The following is a 15,961-nucleotide window of genomic DNA, read 5'->3' on the forward strand; positions in this document are numbered from 1 at the left end:
CATTTATCGATGTGGCCCCAATTCATTTTTTTATGGGAAGGTGATTTGTTTAATTAATCTCAACACAATATTAATTGTGGCATAGTGGTATGGATCACTATAAAATAGTAGTACGCCCATAATAGTTGGAGAAGAAATAGATTAGTATGAATGATATAATGGTAGTAGTTGATAGGGTGACATAATGCATTGAATGGAATAACGAATGCAATTAGAGGAAGTGGTGGTTGCATGAGGAGGAAATGACTATTGGAAAAGGTGGTATAAGGAAAACATATGGAGCTAGACGACTGAAGGAAATTCTCCGATATGACTGAGTAGGAGCATCGATGGTGGTCAGAGAAAGACCAATTGTTGTGGGTAATGATAGCGGATGAGTAAGGTGATTTTCAACAACAATTATTGTTACAAACGATGGATTGGCAGACTAACTCATCACTATTCTTCAAGGAAAACCAAGTTTCCTAGAATTACCCACTGGTGGTCCGTAAGGGGATAGGCTTGCACTCCTGCAAGATGCCTCTAGGTCTTGGGCCATTAAACTCTTTACTTACATCAAGTAAGATGAACTCTTAGCCAAATAAAGGTAGTTTTATCAAATACTTATATACATATATACATACAGATATATGTGTGTGTGCATGTATATATATATATATATATATATATATATATATATATATATATATATATATATATATATATATAGATATATATATATATATATATATATATCTGTGTGTGTGTGTGTGGCCACAAGCATGAGTGTAGATGAGAATGAAGAACCTCTAGGAAAACATTGTGTAGCTAAAATCCAATATCACAACAACAACGAATTTGATGAAGGGCTGGTAGCCAAAGGACAGATTAGACTAGCTCTGGTACCAATGTAACAAACAAAGTTAGTTTACGCACATCAAATAGTCCAAGATATTTGGAATACAATAAAAGAATCCATTTTAGGAATAAAGAATATATTGTATAAATATGTGAATATAGAATATGGCTAGTTACAAATGAGAGAAGTGCTTATATACTAGGCAAGGTGCCCCTTCACGAATAGTCATGTCCTTTAGGACATGTCTCTTCAATAACTAATTATTATTTATTAAATCACTATTATGATTATTATTTTATTATTATTTTTATATATTATATTCATAACATTGTCTACATGTATCAATCATTTTATAAGATAACATGGAAGTTATAAGAAAACAAGCATACTATATTCATGAGAGATATTACTAGTAAGATAAATAATACCATTCCACAAAATTTATTTGGCTTACCAACCTCAAGAGAAAATTATATATTCATTTATGAACATTTATAATATTTTATAACATTAGCAATCAATAGAGAAAATTAAATTACATTTCTAGAGAAAAAAAAATTACAATCAAATGTTTCTTGTTTAAGAATATCAAGTGCTCTTGACGGATGATAGTGGTTCGTTATAAATATTAAACATTAAAATTATTGAAGAGAAATATTTGTTCTTGAAGAACTGAGATACAATGCTCTCTCTCTCTCTCTCTCTCTCTCTCTCTTTATATATATATATATATATATATATATATATATATATATATATAGATGGAGTGATTCTGTAATGAAAAAATAATTAATGAAGGTTCATAGATGTCTCTAAGGGTGTGTGTCTATAATGAAAATTTAACTAGTGAAGGTTCATAGATGTCTCTATGTAAAACAAATCATTAACATTAGATTTAAGAATACCATATACCTTCATAGATTATATCTCGACAATACCCATACGTGGGGCTATGACAATTTAGCAAGTCACTACAATTGTTGCATCAATGACGGAAAATGGTCATTTGATATATTTAGATTTGGCATAAAACTATATTGATTTGTAGCAAGCCTATATGAGAAATAATAGGTATTTACAAAAATGACACAATAAAGTATATAGGAAACTAGTCATTTGTGTGTGTGTGTGTGTGCGTTATCAATGAAATCCAAAGAGACGATTCCGTACGAACATCACCCATTAACTTATCATGTATTGGAGCCTCCATTGGCGCATAACAAGTTTTCATGTGACTCAAGCATTGATGAAAATAACATGAACTAGGATTAAATCTCCTTGTTTTCTCATGTGATTTCTCCAAGTTGGACTTTCTTACATAATTTGAAGGAAAAACCCTTCACCAACCATAATTTAAAGACCCCTCTTGGTGGTATAAATAAATAAATATGATATGCAATAATAAGCAATGGGTTGGGGTAGAAATTGAGGTTTTGGATTAGGAAATGTAATTTAAAACTTTAAGATATTGGGTATGGGGTTCAAGCTATATCGAGGAGGGAGAGACTTTCTTAGTCGGTCACACCTAGAATTTTGTTTTTCTTGCATTGGTCCATGAACTATCCTCTTGAGTTCAACAATGTTAAAGTAGTTAACACAACGAGTTAAAAAAAATTGACCCACATTTTTCTAAGTAAATATAATGGCACCTCCCTATCGTTGTATGGAGTTTTGTCAAAAACTATCTTGTAGTATATAAATGATTTGTATGTGAAATAGCCCTTACAAATATGTTTCTTTTTCATAGGAGGATCTAGATTATGTTGGGGGTTAGTAAATAAGGCCATAAATGTTGTTTTGAAACTTATAGATATCATTCTATCTAACAATGTCCTTTACATATTCAAACATACTAAATTTATATTTAGAAATGTCAAATAATTACGGTTACACATTATTAATGGAAAATACAATTATTTGAGATTGTGGTGTAGTGACACGGCTTTTCTAAAATTTCATATAAGGTTTGTCAATGATTTAAGGCCATTAGCAATTTTCATATTTGCATCTATTTGTTAAAAAATATAGTTAGGTCTATTTTCATTTAAAAAATTTCAGGTATAAGGTTAAAGTAATTTATATATTGCACTACAAAATAAATAATATAAATTTTATTTCTTTTTATAATTTATAGAGATAAAGAAAAATAAATAGTATTAATAAACCTACCTTGCACCAATGAAAAATACTCTAAACAACCATTCAAAAAAATATGTTTATGAATAAAATTCCTTCACATTGAAGCACATTGCATGGTTGGGATATATAATACAATGTAAAACTATTATAATTAATTATTATTGTTGAGAAGAATTCATTGTTCAATGAAGTAGAACCCATTGAGAAAAAAATTCATATGCATTTTTTAGTATGTGAATTTCATTGTATTTCTAATTTACCTTATTATCACTTTTTCTACAACCAAATTTGTGTGAGTAGATAATTTTTTAAAATTAAATAAAGGTTTACAAATTCAATGGCATGACTTTGGAATGCCAATAAAGCTGAATAATGCATAGATGCTTGGATTTGAGGGAAGCAGGGCAAACAATCTTTAAAAAAGAGGGGAAATGACCTTTAATAAGTATGTACTATAATTGCGGGTGGCAATCGTCCTAGACGAGGCATTAAGATTTTACAGTCGCATCATCGTCATTAACAATGTGTTTGAATAACACTATACACTATTTTCATTCTCGTGTAAGCACCAATGTATCTATGAAATTATGATACACAAGTGGATATATATTTCTTAATTTATCTAAAATTATATAAAATATATTAAAAAAAAATTAATATATATTAATTAAAACGAATATTTTATACGTTAAGCATTATGAGCAAATGAGTATTTAATATGCGGAACATTATGTCGAAGCCTATTCTTTTTTAATTTAACGCAATTTTAGATCCAACAACACACCCAACATACAAAACATTCAAATATTTAATGCCAACCCACTTGATATGAACCATCTCCCTATTTTGACAACGAGGGTTAATAAATATCGCATCTTGTTCATTCAAAGGTTGAGGAGATTAATGATTTACAGGAGTCTGAAACTTTTACTGATTATCCCTGCTGCCAGGGGATTAAGTTGGTAGTTTACTTTATATGAATTTAGTCTATTATGTTAAATATTTTTGAGTTTGCTAACGTGTTATTTTTATTTTTATTTTTCATTTATTTTGTTCATATATATTTGTTATTTTATTCAGATATATTTGTTATATTATTGGTTATCTATGTTAACATGTTTTGGTTAATCCCTAGTTAAATGAGCCAAAAGTATATTAGTCTATCACAGAGCAGTTGGTGTATATTGGTTCCCACTCAACAACATCATATATTTGTTATGTTATTGTTATCTATTTTAACGTGGTATTGGTTAATCCCTAGTTAAATGAGCCAAAAGTATATTAGTCCTATCACAGAGCAGTGGGTGCTTATTGGTTGCCACTCAATAACATCAAACTGTATTCCTGTAACGTATACAATTTCTCTAGAGTTGTAAATGAAATGTCATTAAAGCTGACTAAACTTCCAGTTCTAACTAACTAGCCATTTTTTCCGCTTCTACTGTAAATGAAATGGGCAATCAATGAAATGGCATTAAACTTGACACCAGTTTTAAACAAAGCACATTTTTTTCAACAAAGCACTTATTTTCAGCAAACTCGGGATCGGGATAAATGACTACCAAAATAATCTCAGCCATTTAGAGAGTCAATTATACTCTCAGCGAATCAATTACATCAAAATAAAGACAACTAAATTTAAAGAGCCATATCATCCCAGGCCCTGTGAGAGAGGAGTTTCTGATAGTGAATCGTGTTCAAAGCAAGCAGATTGAACGGCCAGAACCACCACAAGTTCAACAGTTTCACATGCCGTATAGTACGTTGGAAGTCTTTGGTGTCCTGTGTTACTATAATTTTGTTGGGCAGATATTATGCATTCACCAGTTAAGTGTCCCAGTACACTATAAAGGTTGAAAACGCCGAGTCGTACATAGTTGGGTTTCAAAAGTTGTAAAGCTAATTATGTAGATCCTAGTATACATAGTCCAATCTGTATTTTAGGCTCCATAACATTCCTTGGAAATGAATATTGATTGTTATAGAGCATCAATAGTCAATTAACACAACACATCTGTATTAACATTAACTAGTAAAGATATATTGATTGTTGTAGAGCATCAATAGTAAATTAACACAACACATGTCTATTAACATTAACTAATAAAGATATAGTTGAAGAAAAGAAACCGAAGGAAAAAAATTAATAATATTTTATTTATAATTTTGTTTTAAAAAATTTATTTAGATATCGAATTTTCAAAATTTTAATTCATTAATCGTATAATAATTTATAATTACTTTTTTTCCATAAAATATATATAAAAAATAAATAAATAAATAAAAATTCTAGCTATCCACTTTAAAGTCATGTTATCCTAACCTTTACATTGACCACTTTGATTTCTATACAAGCTATTTAATAATCTTGCTCCAACTAAATTTTGACTGAAAATCTTATCGCATCAGAATCACGTATTCTTTTAACATTAACACAAACACAACATTTACATCGAGTTTGATTTCTATATGTCTATATAAAAGCTATTTAATAGTAGAGTTGTTTTTGTGATTTTTTGGATTTTCAAGTTGCAGAATCTGGTGGAAAATTTTGAGGTGAAATCTTGATTTGTGTTATTTAAACTAGTTTTTTGACTCTTTATATGGATTCAGCACTTTGGAAAACTTTTAGGGTATTTCGATTGCATAAGATTACTCATCAAACTTATGATTTCAATAAATTCCCACCTAATTTTAGAAAAATTTGATCTGAAAAACCCGCAATAAAAACTTTCAAAATAATTAAAAAAACAAGCTAGATCGAACTAGATTTTGACTGAAAATCTTATGCATCAAAATCACGTATTCTTTTAACATTAACACAATCCACAGGGCGAAGTTTTATTATTTTCACATTCAAGTTATCATAAAACAAGTAGTACATTAATAAATGTCCATGCACCTTGTAAATTGAACTACGTTAAAAGACGTACGGAAATATTTTAGAAAATTTGTTAGATGTAAAAATAATAAGTTTGACCGTAATGTTAAACAAAGAAGATACAATATAAGTTATATTGCTAAGTAGAAATGGATCTTAATTCTACATTATCTCAGTCAAAATACTTTCTTTATTAAGAATAATCCAAAAACGTATGCAGAACCATTTCATACGTGGAACAATTTAAAACTGCGATATAACAATTTACAAACTACCTGAATACTAAACAATATATACATAAGTTTGTTATAAAATATCTTATCATTTCTGTGTTCATATCACGTGAATTTAAATACAAAGATTGTAATCATAAATTTTATGCTTTTGTGATAGGTTGCGATCACAGAATCTCATTATAGTCTTGTCTTTTTTGAAAGAGTTAAAGTCGTACACAAGAGAAGAAAAAATAACCCGACCGCAACCTACCTTTGTTATTTTCAGGGTTATTCTTTAAGTTAAAGTAAGGTTCCAATTATAAAATTATTACAGGGTTAATGTATATATAAAGCATTACTACTGAAATTGTACCTTCTTACTATCCTGGGTGCGAGGCAAGTATTACGCAATAGGTGGTATGTGTTGACTATATAAAATATTTTGCAGCTTCTTAAAGTGTAATTTTGAAAGTTATTTTTTATTTTTTTGTCATTTATTTTATTTAGATTTATGTGTTATATTATTGGTTATTTATTTTAACATGTGATATGTATGTGTTATATTATTGGTTATTTATTTTAACATGTGATATGTCTAATTTAATTAGCTAAAAATACATGAGTCATATTACATATTAGTGGTTTAATTTCCATATATACTAGGTTTTGGTTCTCAAAAACTTTTATGACTAGGCTTGCCTAGAAAGAATGGTACACATATTATGAATAGGTTTGTATGGAAAAATAGTGCACACATATTTTGAGAATACATCTTCCGTACACATTGCAATTTACCCAATCACTTCTATTTTTATCATGGTTTACCCAAAAAAAATACTAAGAAAATCTAAGACAATTATCCTCCAATAGACTTGTCAATCTCAAAATTTTCGCATACATTTACTCAAGCCTGTCAATCTCAAAATTTTCGCATACATTTACTCAAGCCTGTATCTAGAAATTTTTAGGAAAATCTAAGGCAATTATCTTCCATTAGGCTTGTTCATCTCTAGATTTCTCAATCCTATAAACATATCGGTCATCAATTATTGTAATTAACATAATATTGGTTGTTACATTATTTATAGACATTGGATCTAATTCCATTCCAGGTGTTTTCGAGATCATTACTGAGATTGTATAATACATGAGGTGGACGGAAAATATTAACAATACCTCAATTAATTTAATAAGACTCATACAAGTTAGAATTCCATGAAAAATAGATAGTCAATATGGTACATTGTGAACTTTGATGAAAGTCTATGACATTAACTTCAATATTGGCATTTAATTGTATTTATATATTTGTGATTTATTGCACTATAGAATCGTTTATTTATGAAAATATGTGAAATTTATAAAACAATTAAAATAATAATCTAATCTCATTCGAAATTGACCAAATATATATATTTATTTTAAATTATATATAAAATTATTAACAGATAAATATTATTTATCTCTAGTTTCGAACAAACATGTTTATTTGAATTCAAGCTTTTGTGATCTATAACTTGTTAATTAATTAGTAAACAATATAATTTTTTCTCCCTCGTCAAATTTAGTGGTTTCCATCTAACCGTTAGGATGACCTATCCTCCTATTTAACCTTCTTCTGAGATTTGTCTCTTCATCTTGTCCTGAAGATGAACCACACTGGTTGGTTCAAAACGCCTAGACCAAAAATGGGCAATGTAATTTTTTCCGAAAATCATCATAAATTAACAAACTCGCTTATTATCTTTTACTTTAATTTAGTTATATTTAAACTAAGTGGCATGGACTAGGTACTATGTAAAGCTTCTTAAAAAAGATATTGTATTAAATTATTTAATATTATTGAAAAACAATTGAATAAAAAATTGTTGGATTAAGTAAAAAGTTATTTTAATTTTAATATTTCACTTATTTTTAGAGGAAGGTGTTCATTTAACTGATTCTTTTGTTTTGGCTTTAGTGTTGAAGTATATTTGTTTAACTAAGAAATATTTTTTTTTAAAGAAGAAATGTATTAAAGGCCAAATACTGAGCCAATTTTCAAATAATTAGTAGGTAATTCCAAAAAAAAAGTGATTTCTCATAAATAATGATGATGAACCAAATTATATTTACAAATAATAGCTGATTTAACAAATTGTATTAACCTCGATTTAACTACAAAATTTTGATATGTTTTCCAAAAAAAATTCTTTTATCTCTCCATATTCTGAATATATGACAAGTATTCATATACACAACGTTTAACAAATCACCGACTCACCACCTGTCTTGTGATTTGTGGCAAGAGCTATTTCCAACCCTATAGATCCATTAATGCACCAGTGAGTACATACACTCCTCCATCCGCAGGGATGCCATAGCCTCATACATACCATCGACTCATTGCGATTTTCCGGCGACTACACTGCACATGCTCCTCCCTGGCTCACTACGCAGACTTGCCAGAGTCTGACGATATTAATGTTATTTATATCGTTAGTCGATTTGAATTCGAATTCAAATTTGAATTTAACCGCCCACCATACAGCGCTAAAGCCTCCCCCTTACGTGAATCTGAAGCTCCATTGCTCGTAGTGGAGTCGTTTTCAAGTTGTCAACAGCGGCAGCAGCAAGAGGAGGGCGAGATCATGGCGGCGGTAGTAAAAAGCCTCCCCCTTACGTGAATCTAAAGCTCCATTGCTCATAGTGGAGTCGTTTTCCAGTTGTCAACAGCGGCAGCAGCAAGAGGAGGGCGAGATCATGGCAGCGGTAGAAGAAGAATCGACTATGGAATTGAAAAATTCCTCATCGACTGACCTCATTGCGTCCTGCGGGATGAGGACCCAGAAGTGTGAAGGGTTTTGGATACAGGCCAACACAATACCAACAGTGAAGGTCACGCAAAGGGAATTCCAACCGCAGCAGGACGACATTTTCTTGGCTTCATTACCAAAAACGGTGACAACATGGTGTAAAGCATTGCTTCACACCATCGTCCAATTTTGGACAGAAGACACGAATTTCGGGGCTTCTGTGGAAGACCGAAGTCCCCATTCTTTGGTACCCACCATGGAGGCTTACCTCTTCGATTCTACTGCTGAGCATCAACAGTACGATGTTTCCATTTTTTCCAAGTTTCCATCGCCGCGTGTGCTGCACACCCATTTGCCATTGAGTTTGCTGCCTCCTCCTGTCAGGTCTTCTACTTGTAAGATTGTTTACATTGCTCGCAACCCCAGGGATGTCTCCGTTTCCCATTGGAAATTCTTCAATAAACTCCATGAAGATGATTTCTCTTATTCAAATGGATATTTGAGCAAGGAAGCTCTGTTTGCTGGGTTTTGCTCTGGATTTTTCCATGGCTGCCCATTTGCAACAAGTGTCCTAAGTTATTGGCGTGAAAGCAGACGAGATCCAAATAAGGTGATGTTTGTTACTTACGAGGACCTATAAGCCGATTGCGTGGGTGGCGTTAAAAAGCTTGGCCTTTTCTTGGGTTGCTCTCCTCAACTCGTGTAGGAGAACACTGTAGTAATTGCGGAGAAGTGTAGTTCATAGAGCCTGTCAATAGTGGAGGTGAACAAAACCAGCAGAGGGTTGGAAAATAAAATTTGAATGCCCTACCACAGTTTCTTCAGAGAGGGAAAAGTGGGCGAGTGGAAGAAGCATTTCACGCCACAGATGGAGGAGCGTATTTATTTAGAGATCGAGCAGAAATTGAACAACGAGGGCCTCCATTTCAAATACAGTTTATAGAAAGCCATCACATTACTGATCCATTTCCATTATCAGATAAGTGCTAAGTGGTGTTGAATGTTATTATATTATTGTCAACTATTTTCGTTTATCAGATAGGCATTGTCGAGTCTACGACAGTGGGTTGGTGAAGGTGTTTCTAATTGTTTGGGTTAGGTTTGGTGCCTTTGAAGGTGTTTATAATTGTGTGGGTTAAGTTTGCATATTTATGAAAATATTATGTTGAATTTGTTCTAATTGTGTGGGCTTTAAGTTTTGATATTTATGAAATTATGTTCGGTGACACTGAAGGAATTTATAGGTGTGGGTCTTAAGTTTTAATATTTATAAAAATATTATGTAATATTTGTTCTAATTGTGTGGATTTTATTTTTTTATATTTATGAAAATAGTATAGTTTATTTGATATAATAGTGAAAATCAATTTTTCTAATTATTTTTGATACATTTTCATTATTGTGAAAAAAATAAAGATTATTGTGTTGACATTTCCTGCCATTATGTAGTGCTGAAATTATTTCTTGTTAATAGGATTAATATGGTAGAAAACCTTGTCTCAATATTTCTCTTGAATATTTATCTATTAACGAAATATATTAATAATATCAGTATTATTTATTCGTCCCCCTTTTTTTTTTCTGTTTGATATTGTTACTTATATTATTAACAAATATATATTTACTTAGTTTTATTATTAGTATTTATATATATATAATTTATTTATTTTATTTATCTATTACGTATACATAATATTATTATTATTATTATTATTTTATTTATCTATTTATTTATTTATTTATTTATTTTATTTTTATTTATTTATTTTTATTTTTATTTTTATTTATTTATTTATTTATTATTATTATTATTATTATTTTATTTATTTATTTAATTTTTTTTTATTTTTTTTTTATTTTTTTTTAATTTTATTTTATTTTATTTTTTATTTATTTTTTTATTTTTTTATTTTTTTTTATGTATTTATTATTATTATTATTATTATTATTATTATTATTATTTTTTTTTTTTTTTTTTTTTCCGTAACTAGCCTCTATATATTATTATTATTTTATATAGTTATTAACGAATATATATTTTACTATTTCTTTCATAACTAATTTATATTATTTTATATCTTAATTATATTATTATTGTTATTTCTATCTAATTTTCTGTAACTAACTTTTATATAGTGTTATTTCACAATTTATATTTTAGCGAATATATATTATTTTCATTTTTATTTATGCTTTTTTATTATTTATTTAATCTTTTTATTTATCTACTAACGAATATTTATTATTATTATTTATTTAATTGCTTATTTTTATTTTTATTTATTTAACTATCAACTTACATTTACCTTAGGTATAAAATGTTAGGTCTCCATTATAACTATTTCCCTTTAATAATAATTTTTAATTATTAAATTAATAATGTAACCCCCTCTAAATAATCCATTTGACTTTTTGACTGTCCCTTGGTCAAATCTAGCCGTTGATCTAGATAGCTGTTGGAGGCCCTGCTCAGACTATTTAACTTGCAAAGCTGGATCTGTTTCTTCAACTTGTCCTGACAATGAGCCACACTTGCTGGCTCAAAACGCGTCGACAAAGATCTCTTTCTATATGTGATTTACGCCGAAGCTCTTCTTACAACTATTATGGATCACAGAAGTCTCAATTTAACAAATAAATTTTTAAAATTAAAATAAATTTAGATAAATGATAATTAATATTTATTTTATATGTTCAAAATTACACTTAAAAGAATAGTAACTAAAATAATTGATCTTGTTTTAGGTAAAATATAGTATCTCACTTTTGATCTACACCATCCACCTCCCGTATCAAAACCTACATCAATCAATATGCTTATGTTAGTGACCTTACTGCTTTACTAGTGTTGAATGTAGAGTGTGCTCCTTATGGAACTCAAGAAACTGCAATAGACTAAAGTACTTTCATCAAAATAAATCTGGTATACTACTATATATTATGTCATCTTTATAAACAATTTTGTAAATCAATACCATGAAATAATATAAAGTCAATTTCTTTTAGGTGTCTCTACTTAACCCATGCGAACTTGCTTTCATGAGTTTCAAGCATTGTATTCTTAAGATAAAGAAACAAGGACATCAATTAATTATTATTATTATTATTTTAAAGACTCAATGACTTCCCATTGTTGAAAAGCGTAACTAGGTTCCATCTTCATAATGACATGTGTAATTGATGTAAAGAAGAATATATATATATTATTTTTGTAATGCTTGAATCATAGGTTTCATGATCAAGGAATTTTGTTTTAGATAAGGTTCCCATTGTGAGCCTATAGGTTTTCTCATCAAGTCATAAAAGTCTGTTGAGTCAATGTCATGTATGGAATACCCTTCTTGGGCATGTTACATTTGTATATGAGTCAATGAAAGAGAAAAAGGGCCCTCCAATACCAAGCTCAAGCTCCACCAAGAAGTCAGCCTCAAGATGGAATATTAAACCTACACCAAATGGCATGTCAGCTTATGTACAAGGAGAAGTCGACTTATTTCATGGGAAACCACTATAAATATGCAACTCGGCCTGAATTTGGAACTCAATTTTTTGGTCAAGTATAAGTCTGCAATAAGAAGTGCGAGGGTCAATTGGGATGGAATGTGATAACCAACGAAGAGAAGGAAAGGAAGAGAAAAGTCTTCGATATTGTTTTTGTGTCTGGTTACACGGAAGTTGCGCATATACAGAAGATATGCACGTCGTTTATGTATCTGCATCGTATATGCGCAAATTCCATATACATAAATTATGCATATACGGGAATATATCTTCCGTATATGCACAATTTTCGTATATGCGCAATTTCTGTATATGGAATTTGCGCATATACGATGCAAATACATAAACGACGTGCACATATAAGAAAGTTAGGGATATATGGAAGATATGCACATATCTTCCATATATGCACAATTTCCGTATATGCGCATATCTTCCGTATATGCGCAATTTCCGTATATGCGCATAGAAGATATGCACATATAAGAAAGTTAGGGATATACGGAAGATATGCGCATATCTTCCGTATATGCATACACGGTAGATATGCACATATAAGAAATTTACGCATATACGGAAAATATGCGGATATCTTCCGTATATGCACAATTTCCCTATATGCCCTTGCCAAAAACCAGACCTAAAAACAATATCTTCTGTATAACCAGACCTATTTCCACCTCTATAGATCCATTAATGCTCCTTAAGAGACTGTAAGGACAGTCTTGGGAGAGGGGCTCTGACATCGGCTTTGGCTGTCAACCCGTGTGCATCATTTCTCCAGCTAACAGATTCTGATTCCTTGCGTGCATGGTAACATACATGCCCATACATCATGATTTATTTTCTGACAGTTTCCGTAGCTTTGACTGCGGCAGGCTCCACCACCGCTCCCGCTCTGACAGGCTCCTCCGCTCCGACTTACACTCCACCAACGCTCCTGCTCTCATAGGCTCCTCCTCTCTGACTTAATCACTTGGATGTACTTAATGAAAGTAGATGTAGTTAATGAAAATGCACTGTCCATCTAAACAAATTCAACTATACCTCTGCACGCAAGATTTCAAACTCACAGTCCCGCTCAAAATTTCAAACTCACAGTCCTGCTTGAAATGAAATGTGAGAGGGTGGGCTGTGCCATGTAAATTTTTTGAATTGAAATGAGCATTGATTCTTTTCAGCTTCTTAGCATGGGACAATCAGGCATGCTTCCTACTCTATTTGTTGTCAGATGAAGGTATGGAACTCCTCTTCTGGCCATTATGTTTTCTGCTTTTGGAATTTCATTGAGTTTTCAAGAAATTGTAGCAACTGAGAATTATCTCTATTGCTTTGGTATGTTTGCAAAGTTTGATGCCTTTATATGTTTAAGAATCAAGAAGCCAGGACTTGCTCAGCCCTATAAAGTTCCTCTTGGGACTGTTGGAGTTATTCTCCTCTGTCTAATACCTTCGTTGTTACTGGTTCTGGTGGTAGCAGTTGCTTCTTTTAAAGTCATGGCTGCCAGCATCAGCGCTGTTTTAATTGGGTTTGTATTGTGGCCTTGTCTTGAATTTGTGAAGAGTAAGAAATGGTTGAACTTTGTGACAGGGTCAGAGCTTTCAGGTGATCTTCATGATATATTAGTGTCTGATGCAGTCGCGCTTCCTGTCATTTGAATTTTAAATTTGTTGTCCCACCCTGTTTTGAAATCAGTTGTCCCACCTTTTTATCATATAATTGTTTTGATGCATGCTCTTTCATCTGGAGTTTCTTTTATCTAAACGTCCCCTGATACCGCTGAACAATATCATGGGCAGCTGCAACTTTGGAAGCAGGTTCGAATCAATGCTCGTTGTGCCTGCCTGGTGCCATGTGTGAGATCTTTAATTAGCAATATCATCGAAGAGCACCGTCATGTAGAGCAACGTAGGGAAATCGCTGATGAATCTGATTTTGTTTATGGTCTATCGTATATTGGTGGGTGATCAAAGCTTGAGAAGGTAAGCGAGCACTTGAGAAGTTACATGCGAAGGAATTGGTTTCTGCGATAATTGTTGTTGCGAACATGTCGAGCGACTGCGCAAATTGTGACTGCGCTGACAAGAGCCACTGCACGTATGTTGTCTACTCCTCTCTTTACAGTTTTCTTTTAATCTCGATTTCTATCAATCTCTCTTCCTTTCCCTTTTCAACTTTCGTGTCGTTTGTCACGAGTTCGAATCTAGCTACGTCTGAGCTCGTTCGATTTTGGGTTGTTTTGTTTCACAGTAAAAAGGGCTTCCAGATGGACCGTATTGTGGAGACCACTTATGAAATGGGGTATTGCGTTATATGTAGTTGTTATAAGTTTCATTTCTATGGTTTCAGAATGACATGATATTTGAATTTATTTGGGTTTGGTGTAAACAGGCATGCTGCAGATGTATCTCTAGAGAACGACTGCAAGTGCCACCCAAACTGCTAGTGCGACATGAGCAGCTGCCACACCTGAATCAATAGAATCTCTTGTATAGTGGTCATCTCTCCAATTGGTGTGTAATAAGTCCAATATGTTCCACCAGACATGATGGATAGTTGTGCAGTGTCATAGATGTCACTGTACCATGAATTTTAAATAAAGACTCAGTTTACATATATTTGGGATTTTTAGTGCGACTTTTATTGTTCATGAAGTGCTAATTATTATGCCGCTTAGTGTTCTCCGATTTTTTTTTCCAAAAACGTTTTATAGGAATATGTATATGGGCTTCTGAAATGACATTTATAGATGTGTTAATTTCTGAATTGACATTCATAAATTTGTTAATTTGTTTTTAAACTAAAGTAGATATACATGAAATTGCATTATTAATGTTAAAAGATAATTTAGTATTAGTATAAATTAACCTGAAATTTTCAACTATTTTTAGTCTCTTTTAAAAAATGTTTAAGGTAGGTTTGTATTAGAAGTGTTTTAAATAAATTTGCATATGTTATATGGCCTTTTTCTATATTTATAGATCTCTTTAATTTTGTTTTGTTTTTTTTTTCCAATTAAATAGAGTTGTATTGTTGTTTATGTAAAAGTAATAAATTAAATTGAAAAACAATTCACATTTATAAAACATAATATTTTTAACCAGTTAAAATTTTAATTTTAGGATTTTAGGAATAGAGCAATGTAATTATCAATGAAATTATAATATTCATTATTTTGAAATAAAAATTCTTAATCCATCAAAATATTGCAATCTTATATTTATAATTTTAAATTGTTTTTAAAATTTTAAATAAAATTAATAATAATTAGAAAATGTTAAAAAATAATGGCATAGTAAAATAAATTAAATTAGTGTGAATTTCATATTAATAAATTGAATTTAAAATAATTAAAATTCATAAAATATATAATTAAACCATAATAAGTTAAATTATATGAATTAATTTTTGTTATATAAATAAATTTCAAAATCATACATTTTTTTTTAAATATTTAACTAATTAATATAATTCAAGTACCAAAATATACAAAAGAATACATTCTATCTAAAATATACTATAATTTTAGTTTCATTTATTATTTTAGTTAAAGTCTTAAAACCTAAATTAATTTCAAAATTGAAATCATACA

At 30.6% G+C, this 15,961-nt stretch overlaps 2 protein-coding genes and 1 pseudogene across 2 annotated transcripts; all 3 read left to right on the forward strand.

Annotated features, from left to right (window-relative positions):
- Window positions 1–8,815: 8,815 nt before the first annotated feature.
- On the forward strand, window positions 8,816–9,508 carry LOC149156255 (cytosolic sulfotransferase 8-like). Its single transcript, XM_089444700.1, has one exon. The coding sequence runs from the start codon at window positions 8,816–8,818 to the stop codon at window positions 9,506–9,508; it is 693 nt and encodes a 230-aa protein (XP_089300826.1).
- Window positions 9,509–13,631: 4,123 nt separating this feature from the next.
- Window positions 13,632–14,336, forward strand: LOC149156256 (polyamine transporter RMV1-like). Its single transcript, XM_089444701.1, has 2 exons — window positions 13,632–14,018; window positions 14,169–14,336. Exons 1-2 carry the CDS (start codon window positions 13,632–13,634, stop codon window positions 14,334–14,336), a joined length of 555 nt encoding a protein of 184 aa, XP_089300827.1.
- Window positions 14,337–14,413: 77 nt separating this feature from the next.
- Window positions 14,414–14,842, forward strand: LOC149156257 (metallothionein-like protein EMB30; annotated as a pseudogene).
- The last annotated feature ends 1,119 nt before the right edge of the window (window positions 14,843–15,961 follow it).

This window comes from Pinus tabuliformis, chromosome 9, assembly GCF_031772625.1.
Source record: "Pinus tabuliformis cultivar Carrire ecotype Pingquan chromosome 9, CPIR1, whole genome shotgun sequence".
Classification (NCBI taxonomy): Eukaryota; Viridiplantae; Streptophyta; class Pinopsida; order Pinales; family Pinaceae; genus Pinus; species Pinus tabuliformis.